The 13,683-nt window shown below is 56.8% G+C and overlaps 1 protein-coding gene across 6 annotated transcripts in view; it reads right to left on the minus strand.

Moving 5' to 3' along the window:
* The window catches only part of TNRC6C (trinucleotide repeat containing adaptor 6C), an 84,052-nt gene that overhangs the window by 37,892 nt on the left and 32,477 nt on the right, over window positions 1-13,683 (minus strand). For all 6 annotated transcript variants that reach the window (XM_080677663.1, XM_080677667.1, XM_080677668.1 and 3 more), the window contains one exon: window positions 4,636-4,962. In XM_080677663.1, coding sequence (XP_080533789.1) covers window positions 4,636-4,962 — 327 coding nt within the window. The remainder of the gene's footprint in view (window positions 1-4,635; window positions 4,963-13,683) is intronic.

Here is a 13,683-nt window from a genome sequence, read left to right on the forward strand (position 1 = left end):
ATTCCGGTCAAGGGCACATGCCCTGGCAGCAGGTTCAATCCCCGGCCCCGGTCAGGTCACGTGTGGGAGGGGCCCATCGACGTCTCTCTCACACTGATGTTTCCTTTCTCTGTCTCTCCCCCTCCCTTCCACGCTCTATAAAGAGGGTCCATGGGAAAATACCCTCGGCTGAGGATTAGCAACAACAAAGCCTCAGGGAGATCTGAATTCGGAATTCCATCGCTGGACAGAGTCCGGACACCTGATCCGCTCTCCCAGGCGGAGATCCGTGAAACGCTGAGCGAAGCACAGGCGTGGAGGGCAAGGTTTCCAACAACAAAGGAGCGTCCGAGAGAGGCAGCTCACTGCCCCGCCTTTTACTTCCAACGAACCGTAAGTGGTTTGCTTCCTCCAGGCTGGCAGCCTGTCACGGCGCCGATGGAAGTGGGGGCAAAACAGGCCGCCTGCTCCTTTGGGGGACCGGCCAGCGCCGAGGACGCGGAGGAGGCCGGTGGGAAGGCCCTGAGCTCCCTGCCCGCTGCCCTGCCCGCTGCCCTGCCCGGCTGCACTGCCCGCTGCCCTGCCCGGCTGCCGGCAGCAGGTCCGGGCCAGCAGCTGCCTGAGACGCCATTTTATCAGTGTGACCGGCGGGAGCCCGGGCTCCGAGCTGCTCTCTGGATGGTACGTCACACGCTGACATGGGACAAGCACACGCTCTGCTCCATGTGCGTCTGTCTCCTTCTCTGCCGGGGCCAACGGGGGCAGAAGTACCTGCAGAAAGGGGCCTCCACCCCCCGGAGATGCTACCTTGCGAGCCGGCTGCTTGTTCGCCTGCATCTGAGGTCACCTGGGCTGACTCCACCATGTCGGCTGTGCACAGCGACAGCCTCACCCTGTCACGCTGCCAGGCAAGTCCCAGGCACCTGCGGGTGCCCTGGGCGGCCGGCGGGCAGGGTTGGCAGCCCTTCCTCTCCGAGGCCCCGCTTCACCCCTGCAGCGGGGGGAGGCGCCCACGGAGGGGATTGCAAAGCTTTGATTATCTAATTGCAGCTGACACTAACCCGATCTTCCCTCCGCTTTCAGTTCTCTCGACTGTCACAACGTTTCTATCCAGCCCCGGCCACAGGAGCGCCACTGCGGCTCGCCGTTTGTTGAAAGGCTGCCGGGAGAGCGGCGCGCTGCCCGCCGGCGGCACGCACACACACCGCCTCGCTCCCGCTGCCTTTGTTTCCCCTCGCTTCTTTCTCGCTCTCCCTAACCCCGGACATCTGGCATACCGACGCTCGCTCCAACATCCCGAACGAGCGCCATGTGCAAACTGGCAAGTGTCCAACTTCCTGATGACCTTCTTCCTCCACCTAAAACCCTCCTGGGCAGCAAACACAGCGCCAGCCCCCAAAGCCTGTTCCACCCGTCCAAAGCAGCCACCGAACAGCCCACTGGGCCCGTTAGCACAGCAGAAAGGGGGTTCTTACGCCAGCTGAGAGCTCCCCAGTGCGGGAAGCGGGGTCTGCCTCAGACAGTCTGGATAGAAACAACAGGATACAGCGACACCTTCTGGAACCTGCCTCACCACGTGCCCGTACTAACACCTGCCTTACCAGTCAGAGCAGCACATGAATGGAAGAGCCCAGTTTGCCCTGCGTTACGTTAGTAGAGGCCATGTTTTACGTCAGGACAAATGGTTGTCATTTAAAGGAAGAGCCTGGAACCAGGGCTGGCAGGAACCCTGGCCTCCACGCGGCACATGAGTCCTTCCACGCCTGACGACACGTGATGGCGTGTCTGGATCCCGCCAGTCGGAGAGGACGCAGGTCCTCCCAGGGCTCACGCCGCCCAGCCCAGCCCTCTGTCCCACCAGCTCTGCCTCGGCCCTCTGAGCCGCCAGCTGGTTGCCTCCTGCTCTTAGCAGTCGAGGCTGGGACTCCAGTTCGGATGTCGGCCGGGGGTGGCACCCTCATGGAAATCGCAGGCCCTTGAGCAGGACTCTGGAGCAGCCAGGGAGAAAGGCCTAGAAACGCCTGCGAGGACGACAGAGGAACTGAGGGAGCCTGCGGACATGGGGGCACGGCCTTCCACGGACAAACAGGCAAGCTCTTCGGGAGGGAAGGGACCTCAGCGATGAGGGGCGGGAGGGCTCAGGCCTGTCCTTTTCCTGTGCGGGAGGTTCTGACCCGTGTGGTGAGGACACCTGACCGCAAGCACTACAGGTGACACAGCACGCAGAGCGGGGACTTGTACGCCGCAGCCTGAGCAGTGAGGGCGAAATACTTAGGGGACCCTCGGGGGGAGGCAATGATGTGGAGGGAGAGGAGGGGCGGGCGGTCACCATGTGCATGCGCTGCGAGGACGACCCTGAGCCGGCACATGTGTGAGAGCGTGAGGAAGCAGGCCCGGTGCGAGGGGAAAGCGGCCGGGGCAGCGGGCAGTACGCGGCCAGACAGGCTGCGCAGGAGGAAGCACAGAGCCCCAGGCAGGGGACCCTGAGCCAACGCGAGGGGCGAGCTCAACACATCCGCCTGGCCCTGACCCCGGACACTGCTGGGAACGCTGGGACTGGTGCACACAAAGGCTGCTGCTGGAAGCGAAAGTGAATCATTTCTTATCTTACTAACGTGATGCAGATGAATGGCATCTTCTGAGATGTGTTTAGTCATAAAATGATCTAGTCTACACATTAAAGTACAATAGACTAGGAATACCTTTCTAGAGAATATTATACTTACAGAGACAAATGCTTTACTAAAAATATTTTCATAAAAGTTTTACTGAATTGCCGAAACCGGTTTGGCTCAGTGGATAGAGCGTCGGCCTGCGGACTGAAGGGTCCCGGGTTCGATTCCAATGCATGTACCTTGGTTGCGGGCACATCCCCAGTAGAGAGTGTGCAGGAGGCAGCTGATCGATGTTTCTCTCTCATCGATGTTTCTAGCTCTCTATCCCTCTCCCTTCCTCTCTGTAAAATATCAATAAAATATATTAAAAAAAAAATTTTTACTGAATCAATTTCCTATTAATTTTATACTTATTTGAGTAGATGCCAGCAAAATTTTGCACCAGTAGCAGTTGATGAGAACATGAAGCAATACTGGCATCGCACCACGTACAATGAGACAGCCCAGAAAGGGCAGGCTGGTACATCCCTCTTTCCGTTTTGAAAAACGCGTCACCCCGTTGAGGTGTGACCGACTGCACAGCTCCTGTCTGTGAGGCTGTCCTGGGGGCCATATCCCAGGGCAGAAAGTAACCACATGCGTTTGAAAAAGTATGTTTGTATTGATTTTAGAGAGAGGGCGAGGGAGAGGGGGAGAGAAATACCCATCAGCTGCCTCCTTCATGCCCCCTGCTGGGGATCAAGCCCGCAACCTGGGCATGTGCCCTGACTGGGAACTGAACCAGTGACCTTTTGGAGCACATGAGAACGCTCAACCAGCTGAGCCACACCAGCCAGGAGGAACCACCTGTCTGATGACTAACTGCTTGCAGTGACGTAGGGGATTATATTCTTTTTAAATGAATATGTTTGACCATTTCTTCTCTCTCTTGACCTACATCCCCTTGACCAGGAACTTAGCAAGGATAGTCAAGACTATTTGAAGAGACATAGCAAAGCTGTCTAAAAATATCTGTTCCGAATATACCACAAAGTCACAGTTTTGAGAAATGCACTATAAATACTGGGGTGTCATGTTGCAATTATTCCCCATATTAAGTCACTGTACGAAAGAAAAACATTAATACCATCGGTGACATGTTTCCTTTAAATTCCAATCTAATACGAGAAGGCTCCTTGCTTCTCCAATTGCAGACCTGAATTTCACCGCCATCAGCAAACCTGTTCCCACGCCAGGACCGGTGCCAACGGTTCAAGCGGAGAGCCTAAGGCACCACGGAATGTGGCAGTTCCCACAGGTTCTCTGCTCTCTTCCCAAAACCTCTCTGAACTCCAGGAAAGCACTTTCCAAGTCCAAACCCCGCAGGTCAGGAAGCCAGGAGCAGGCGACAGACGTGAGACGTCACCTCTGAAGCTGTGAAGCGGGGGGCAGGCGGCAGTTCTCCGCAGCCAGGAGCGGCCGCAGGCAGAGGCGCCAGCAGAGACCCTGCACGCCGAGCTGCTGGCAGGCTTGGCTTTAAGGGTCAGACGTCACAGTTAGAACCAGCCACCCCCTCAAGGCCATCACCTCCCTGCAGAGAACGTGTGCGGCCCTGCGCCCTCCTGGTGACCTAGCCAGGGCCTCGCTGCGGGGTCTCCTGCAGGGCTCTGCCCACTGCTGACGGTCACTGGCCTGCCTACAGACCTTGGCTTTCCGTGAGCAACAAAGTAGCTAATGCCCCTGAAAACATGAGAAATAATACATCATATGAATAAGCAGGGGGAAGCGGAATTAAACTTCAAAATCCAACTGAAATGAATTCTACCTACTATCTATCAATTAGCTACCTACCGGCCTACCTATCTATCTATCTATCTATCTATCTATCATCTATCGTCTATCAACCATCTATCTATCAATCTATCTATGTATCTATCACCTATCTAGCTAGCTCTATCCTATGTCTACACTGGCTATGGACCCCAGGTGTCCACTTCTATTCCTGGGCCATCAAGTGGGCCACAGCCCACGAGCCCCGGATGAGCGCCTTCCGTGGTCTCACCTGGCTGGAGCTTACTGGGCTGCTGCTGCGCTCCGGCTCCAGCGGGGGGAGGAGGGCTCACCCCTGCAGGCCCAGCGCCCTGGGCTGGGCTCGCACTGGCCAGAGCCCCCGTGGGCAGCGGCTGGCCTCTCTTCAGTAGCTGCTTCTGTTCTTGCTGGCGGAAGCGTGGAGGCACCTCACGAGGCAGGTAGCGGGACACAGCTGGCTGCTGGCCGCCGGCAGGTGCGCGCTTGCCATTGCTGCTGCTGGGGAGAGTGCTGGTGGAAGTACTGGTCCCGGTACCGGCAGGCTGGGGCTGGCTGGAACAGGTCTTGGTAGGTTCTGGCACTGTGAAGACAGAAGGAGAAGACGCCAGCACTTCAGTAACACCTCCTGAGCCCAACCCAAACTGAGGAAAACAAAACAACGGACAGAGATGACAATGAGGTGCTTTAGGAACAGAACTGGACTCCGGTCCGGACTCCGCTGAGAGCCAGTCCCTATGAGGTACCTGCAGTCTTGGCTGTGGCTCTTTACCAGTTTCCTCACCTGGGGAGTGGTGCTTAGTCAGAGCGCAGCTCTCACACTCCAGCTTGCATCAGACTCAGCGCGAGGGCTGATTGAAGCCTGACTCCTGGGCCCCGCCGAGGGAACTCGGGGTTGGAGGGGAAGGCAGACTACAAATGTGTGCTTTATTTTTAAGTGTAATGTTCTGGTTAATAACGCCATATAATACCCGGTGCGCATTATACGATGATCTACGTGCGCTATTGCATGCTCACCACCCCGTCACCATCCGTCTCTGACAAGCCCAGGCGATGGGGAAGCTGCTGGGCCCCGGGCCACCCTTAGACAACCACGGCTCTCGGTCAGCATTTCTCCAAATTAAGGCATCCAGGTGTCCACCGTTAAGATGCGGATGTTTTGTTTTAACCCGACGGCAGTCTAAAAATATGTCGGTGCACCCCGGATCCCCGGGGTAACGAACGCACTGGTTGGTGGTGCAGGCGCCTACCCCACCCCGCCATCACTCGCTGGGAAGGAAGGCAGGGGGCCAATGTGCAAACGCTGCACTTGCCCCCAGTGAAAGCCAGTGCTACCAGCGGAGGCTGCGTAAGCCGAGGCTCAGTCATTTCAGCAGCAAAAGGGCAGGAGCGGTGAGCGATGACCTCACGCCAAGAGCCAGGGTGGCCTGCGCCTCCGTAGCCGCCCGCCTTGCCTTTGTAACGTTCACAGCCAGTAACCGCTACGTGTATCTTATTTGAAAAACTTTCTTTCTACTCAATTTGTGGATGTCTCGGGCTTTGCAGCTGCGTAATGAACGCATACCTAGCTCTGTGCACATCTCATCCGTGTGAGAAAGACGTGTGGTAAGCCAGACCTTTGAAACAAGCAGCCAACGGACATAACTTCCAGCGGCAGTGGCAGACCGGGAAACCTGGATCTGTTCTTACCAGCAGATCCAACAGGCAGGTGCTGGTAGCCATACAGTCTTCAGATCCCAACCTCTCCATCAGCTGCTGCCCGAAGACACGGCGTGGGCATCAAAGTGACCCTAACACTTCCCTTCCCAGACAGCCGCTCTCAGGCCGCGTGGGAAGGACCGAGGCCGGAGCAGGGGCCCCGCCCACCCGTTACACACAGCATGACACGCGAGGGCAAGGGGAGGTCTGGCTGATTTTCTCCTTTTAAAATCTCACCAAGGATGTGTTTCAGTTGGTTTTTAGAGGAAGAGGAAGGGAGAGAGAAACATCAGTGGGTCGCCTTTCACACATGCTCCGACCGGGGATGGAGCCCCCAACACAGGCGTGTGCCTGACCGGGCTCGGAGCCCACCACCTTCCGGTGCACAGGGCGCCACTCCAACGAACCGAGCTGCCAGGCCGGGGCCGGCCTGACATTCTTTATGAGCCGTCGGCAAATCGTGTGTTATTGAGAGACATTACAGCAGTGACAGCGTGTGACTGTGCACCTGCACCCCGCAGTGTGCCCCGCCGGCCGGCTCAGCGGCTGAGCGCTGACCTATGAACCAGGAAGTCAGGGCACAGGCCCGAGTTGCGGGCTCGATCCCCAGTGTGGGATGGGCAGGAGGCAGCCGATGTATGATTCTCTCTCATCACTGATGTTTCTCTCTCTCCTCTCCCTTCCTCTCTGAAGTCAATAAAATATATATTTTTAAAAACCACCCACCCACCCAACAACCCCTCTAGTGAGCTGGAACTTTTGGTCAGGCTCCTGGGCCTAAAATGCTTTTACTACTGTTTTGTCTGTTAAATGAGGGCGCGCTGCTGGTGAAAGGCGGTGTGTGAAATCACTATATACGAAAGCAAGTCTTTTCAAACAATTTTCTTTCAAAGACAGTTCTCTGCTTTCAACTGAATTCTCTGAGGGCACCGTCACAGCAGGGCCCAAACAGCTTACAACGCTGCGACCGTTCCCCCGCACAGCGCCCACGCGCAGAGGCTCCGCCGTCCCTCGGGCACGGAGGACTCTATTTGGAGGGAGCGCCTTCTATCCACCTCGTCATCTCCAGACCAAGGTGGAGAGCGGCCCTTGGTGACCAGCCCAACTGTCAGCAGCCTGGTCACTCCCTGTTCTACACGGCCCTCCAGACGCGGAGGCCCGGCCATCCCTTCACTGTGCCACCCAGACTTCCGACGGTCGCACCTTCAGTCTGCTGACCACACTGCCGCGAGGCGCAGCTCTGTGACGAGGCCCCCTGCCCACGCGTGCTGTTCCAGGCCCCACCGCTACTGCCAGGTGCTCTCCCAGTGCAAGGCAGTCGCCAGACCCCCTTACGCGACTGTACCACTTCCCTGCCCTCCGACCACCTCACCCTGCGCAGCTCCCCCTCCACCCACAGCTCTCATTCACTTAGTGCCCACGCAGAGCCCCCACCCCCCAGCCCAGCGCCATCCAGGCACGGGGGACGCTGCAGTGAACAGAAAAGGCCAACTCCAGCCCTCGGAGCTCACCTGTCGGGGAAGACAAATGACAACAGGTCGCATCAGCAACCCCCGGCAGGTGCTGAGCGCTGGGAGCAGCAGGGAAGAGGGTGGGGACACTCCCGGGTTCTCATCGCCTGTCATTCTCCTCTCACAGCGTGTGGCGCCCCACGCACCCTCTCCTCGTTACTTATGGACAATAGCGAATGATGCCCATTTTGTGCCAGGCACTGAGTGCACGGAGGAAAGGAAGTAGATAGGGTTCCTGTCCCTGCAGTTTACAGTTTAGGAAGAGGTAGATGTCACCTTCAGAGTGATCCTACAAACAGTTACACGTATGGTAAGCATGACGGGAGACAGTGCACGGAAGACTGGAGCAGGCCCCCTGAGGCAGTGACACTTAGGTGGAGAAGCCGGCGCACGCATGCTCGTCCCCCCACCCCCACCGCGGGCAGTGGTGGACGGGGAGAGCCTCGGTGCTCCAGGACTGGCGCAGCTGGCGCGGCTGCGGCTCAGGGGCTCAGGGCACGCTCCTGGACGCGAGGCCGGAGAGGCAGGCACAGCCTGTCAGCACCGTGCAGTCCGCCACGTGGCCATCAGCGGGGCGAGCAGGGGGCGGCCTGGGGGAAGTGCTCCACGGGGCTCCTGTCCGGTGGAGCCCCACTTCGGGGAGCAGTTCCAGGGGCAGGCTCCTCTGACGACAAACTCACAGAGAGCTGAGCTCATGTGACCAACAAGCCGGTGACCTTGATCAAGACCCTGCCTGACATCACCTTTCCGGTAAGGAAAGCACAGTAACCATGGTAACGGTGGCCCGCGGCGGCAGCACACTCCTATAGACTGTGCGTGAACACACTGGCGAGGGCACGTTTCCACTCTGATCCACCTGACGCTCCTCACCCGGGACTCCACAGAGCTGGGGGGCTGGGGGGCCCAGTGCACTGGGCCCTTTCCACTTCTGTCACACAAGTCACACTGCCAAGACACTCTTTTCTTTAAAATTTTATTTGGAAATATTTGAAATGTACAAAAAGACATAAAGATGAAATCACCAACAAACCTCGGGCACCCAATCTCCAGGTTAAGAAAATGCCGTCTTTTCCACCACAGCCCGCCCCCCAGCTCTGTGCCCACCTTCCCGAGCTCACTGCCACGCACTAGCTGGTGACCTGGGTGAGTCACTGGACCTCCCTCCCGTCCCTCCGCTGTGCCAGCTGTGAAGTGTGGTAAGTGGGGATAAAATGGGGTAGCAATACCTTACTGAGAGGGCCCTATGGGAATAGATGTTCATGTATGTAAGAGCCATTTACAACAGCGTCTGGCACCCAGTGCACTGTCAGTGCTTCTATTATGCTAAAGGAAAACTCAATGACATCTGTTACAGACGGTAAGGCCACGGGACCGCGGGGTGCACAGTGGGACGCGGGGACTCACAGCCAGGGCAGCGCAGCCTGGAGATGGTGGTGAGACGGAGCTGGTTGCACCTCTGGGTCGCTAGCTGACTCCTGCCCAGGAGTGGCTCTCGGGGAGGATGCTCTGCAAGTCCTTTCTGGAGGCCCAGCCTAGGGCGTGCCCCTTCCTCGGGCCTCACAATCTCAATATATAAAGCCCAGTCACTGAACAGAGGAACCACCAGAATAATCTGTCGACCGGTCTCTGTGACGTGCACTGACCACCAGGGGCAGACGCTCCATGCAGGAGCTGCCCCCTGGTGGTCAGTGTGCTCCCATAGGGGGAGTGCCGCTCGGCTGACCGGGATGAGTGGCTGCTCCTGCAGCGGGCTGATCCCCGCAGGCCACACCCCCACCAGTGCATGAATCCGTGCACCGGGCCTCTAGTGATTTTATAAGCACCCAAGTTTCTGTACTTAAAACTCATTGCTGCTTAAAATAGCTACAGTGGTTTCTATACTCATCGACTAACTGTGGTGAGGAGCACAAGTTTTTTTTAGCAACTAGTCCATTTAAACCTTTCGTCCTCCAGACCTTGGGGTATGTGGTATGCGCTAGGTATTCCACTGTGGTTTCCTCCTAACGGTGTTGACAATACCGGGACAGCCCTCACTTAGAATGTCAGAGGTCACCACCATTAGCCTAATGTATGCTGGCAGGAAGGCCTGCAATGGGTTAGAGCCGTGGTCAGCAAACTGCGGCTTGCGAGCCACATGCGGCTCTTTGGCCCCTTGAGTGTGGCTCTTCCACAAAATACCACGGCCTGGGCGAGTCTATTTTGAAGAAGTGGCGTTAGAAGAAGTTTAAGTTTAAAAAATTTGGCTCTCCAAAGAAATTTCAATCGTTGTCCTGTGGATAATTGGCTCTGCTGACTAATGAGTGTGCTGATCACTGGGTTAGAGGGATACTCTCAAAGTAACTGTTTAGCCCTGACCGGTTTGGCTCAGTGGATGGAGCGTCAGCCTGCAGACTGAAGGGTCCCAGATTCGATTCCAGTCAAGGGCATGTACCTTGGTTGCGGGCACATCCCCAGTAGGGGGTGTGCGAGAGGCGGCTGATTGATGTTTCTCTCTCATCAGTGTTTCTAAAAACTCTCTATTTCTCTCCCTTCCTCTCTGTAAAAAATCAATAAAATATTTTAAAAAATAAATAAAGTAACTGTTTATTGGTGAATGCTAACCTAGAGGGACATTTTGGCCCATACATCTTCACGTGTCTTATTTCTGAAATTTGGGTGCATCTTACAACTGGTACATAAACTTAATGCAGTTTCCTCATTTACCTTCAAACTCTATCAACAGCACATTATTAAATCAACTAGAGGCCCGGTGCACGACATGCATGCACTGGGGGGGGGGGGGGTCCCTCAGCCCGGCCTGCGCCCTCTCCCAGTCTGGGAGCCCTCGGGGGCTGCTGTGGAGGCGGGAAAGTCTCCTGCCACTGCCACCGTGCTCACCAGCCTTGAGCCCAGCTTCTGGCTGAGTGGCGCTCCCCCTGTGGGAGCACACTGACAATCAGGGGGCAGCTCCTGCATTGAGTGTCTGCCCCCTGGTGGTCAGTGCACATCATAGCAACCCGTCGTTCCACCATTCCGTCAATTTGCATATTAGCCTTTTATTATATAGGACTAGAAGCCCGGTGCACGAAATTTGTGCACAGGGGAGAGGGGTGTCCCTCAGCCCAGCCTGCACCATCTCCAATCTGGGACCCCTTGAGGGATGTCTGACTGCCCGTTTAAGCCCGATCCCACTAAACGGGCAGTCGGACATCCCTCTCACAATCCAGGACTGCTGGCTCCCAACTGCTCGCCTGCCTGCCTTCCTGATTGCCCCTAACCACTTCTGCCTGCCTTCCTAATTGCCCCTAACTGCTTCTGCCTGCCAGCCTGATCACCCCCTAACCACTCCCCTGCCAGCCTGATTGATGCCTAACTGCTCCCCTGCCAGCCTGTTTGCCCCTAACTGCCCTCCCCTGCAGGCCTGGTCACCCCTAACTGCCCTCCCCTGAAGGCCTGGTCACCCCTAACTGCCCTCTCCTGCAGGCCTGGGTCCCCCCCAACTGCCCTCTCCTACAGGCCTGGGTCCCTTCCAACTGCCTTTCCCTGCAGGCCTGGTTGCCCCCAACTTCCGTCCTCTGCCAGCTTGGTCACCCCTAACTGCCCTCCCCTGCAGGCTTGATCGCCCCCAACTGCCCTCCTTTGCAGGCCTGGTCCCTCCCAACTGCCCTCCCCTGCTGGCCTGATCGCCCACAACTGCCCTCCTTTGCAGGCCTGGTCCCTCCCAACTGTCCTCCCCTGCTGGCCATCTTGTGTCCACATGGGGGCAGGATCTTTGACCACACGGGGGCAGCCATCTTGTGTGTTGGAATGATGGTCAATCTGCATATTACTCTTTTATTAGATAGGATAGAGGCCTGGTGCACGGGTGGGAGCCAGCTGGTTTGCCATGAAGGGTGTCCTGGATCAGGGTGGGGGTTCCCTTGGGGCGTGGGGCGGCCTGGGTGAGGCGCCTGTGGTGGTTTGCTGGCTGGCCACGCCCCCTGGCGACCCAAGCGGAGGCCCTGGTATCTGGGATTTATTTATCTTGTACAATTGAAACTTTGTAGCCTGGAGCGGAGCCAAGCCTTCTGCTTGCTCCGTGGCAGCAGCCATTTCTATTGGGATTTATGTATCTTCTATAATTGAAACTTTGTAGCCTTAAGTGGAGGCCTAGGCCGGCAAGGGCAGGCGGAAAGCTTGGCTTCCTCCATTGCCGGGGAAACCCAAGCCTCCCTCCTGCTCTCTGTGGCCGTAGCCATCTTGGTTGGGTTTATTTGCATATTTGCTCCTGATTGGCTGGTGGGCATGGCTTGTGGGTGTAGCGGAGTGATGGTTAATTTGCATATTACTCTTTTATTATACAGGACGCTATGTCCTATAATTGATGGCATCTCAGAACTTAAGAAGTTCTGTATGTAAAGCATTGAATTTCTCTTATGCAGACACAAGACAGTGAAAGCAAAAAAGTGTTTAAAAATATTGCATTAATTCCATCCATTTCAGAATATATACTCAAAAATTTCTTAAAATTGTAAATTTAAATGTAATCAGACACGTATGAGTGACTGCAAATGTGACTATCAGAGAGAACTGCTCTCCTGCTAAAGCAGCCAGGGATTCCGAGGCATATCCCCACGCCTCCACTGTCTCCCGCAACCTGCCGCAGCAATGCTGGAGCGAGAAATCCCCTTTCAACAACGAGACGAGACGCAGGTGGGACAACTCTGAGCGACAAGGGCCCTCTGCCGTGCGTATCGGCAGTCCCAGGGGGCACAGCAGTGGCCTTCTGTTGTTCTGTTGACAGCTTCTGGCTGATCTGTCACCATGGCAACAAAAGGAGCACAATGCAAAAGGAGCACGAACTCATTGAGTACTAACGACATTAACTCAGTGTCTGCTGCTAATGCGAGATGCCGTTTAGAGACCTTTCCTATCTCCGGTAGTACAGTCGCCTCTCCAAAAGGTGTTAAAACGTGCCCATCGTCATATAGGCAATGTTTCTGAACAACAGCCGGCTGGTTTACAAGATTAACACAGAAACATCTGGTAACAGCCTGCTAAGGCCACGTGACCGACAGAGCATTGGTAGGGGCTTTTCCCTAACCTTCCGGTCTGTGACATCACCTGGGATGCCCGCGATGAGAGGGCACAGGGGACAGTCACGAGGGGAAGCCCGCTGAGTGACAGGTGCCGTCCCCCGCCAGCCGGACCACACCTCCCCACGCTGCAGGGCGCCGAACCCACAAGCTCTGCAGACGCAAACCAGCTCTCAGGAACGAGGACGGCTGGGAGGGTTCAGCCCCAGGGCTTGTCCTCTTGGGACGTGGGCACCGGCCTGCAGAAGAATCGTGTGTGTGTGTGTGTGTGTGTGTGTGTGTGTGTGTGTGTGTTCTTTAATAAAATGTGGAATAGCAATAATCCTGGGATGTTTTCCCCCCAACAGTGTGGACTCCACCACCTGCCAGAAGAGGGAGCCAAGTCTGCCGACTCCAACATGGGGTAGAGAAGGCTGGGGATGGGGAGGAAAAGGGCCACATGCACACGGCCTCTGACAAGCCCTCGTCCTGCTCTTAGGAAAAGGCACCTTTCCTGCCTCCCCTCCAGCCGCCTACGCCGCTCCCACGCTGCGCGCTGCAGTGGTCTTGGCCTGAAATGCCCCCTCCAGCCAGCCGCCTTGGCCAGGGCTGTTCCCATGGGGAGCCTCAGCCCCCCCCCCCCCCCGGCCAGGCCATTGTGTTCTCTTCACCCCGCAGCCCTCAAGCACCCCTCAGGGTGCCTGCCCGCATCCAGCCTCGCTCAGGCTCCCGCTCCACGCTCTCACGGAACAGCGTCCTTTCCTCCACAGCAGCATCTCGGCCAGTGACGCCGCCGGCGCGGTGACAGGCGCTGTGGCCTCCCGTGAGCCGCTAAGTTCTGGAGTGGGGAGTGTCTCTATTCCTGACAGCTCCTCCCCAGCTCGAGCAGCACAGAGCCGGGCAAACTGCAGGTGCCGCGTAGGCATCTGCTGATGAAACCATCAGCCCAGTTCGCTCCCACCCACTGACCTGACCTTTCCTGCCCACCCGACCCCGCGGCCTAGGCACCTGGGCCTGAGCTGGGCTCTGCGGCGCCAGGGCTCTCTCCAACCGCACGCCCAT

Source organism: Plecotus auritus (assembly GCF_963455305.1).
Source record: "Plecotus auritus genome assembly, chromosome: 7".
In the NCBI taxonomy this organism is placed as follows: domain Eukaryota; kingdom Metazoa; phylum Chordata; class Mammalia; order Chiroptera; family Vespertilionidae; genus Plecotus; species Plecotus auritus.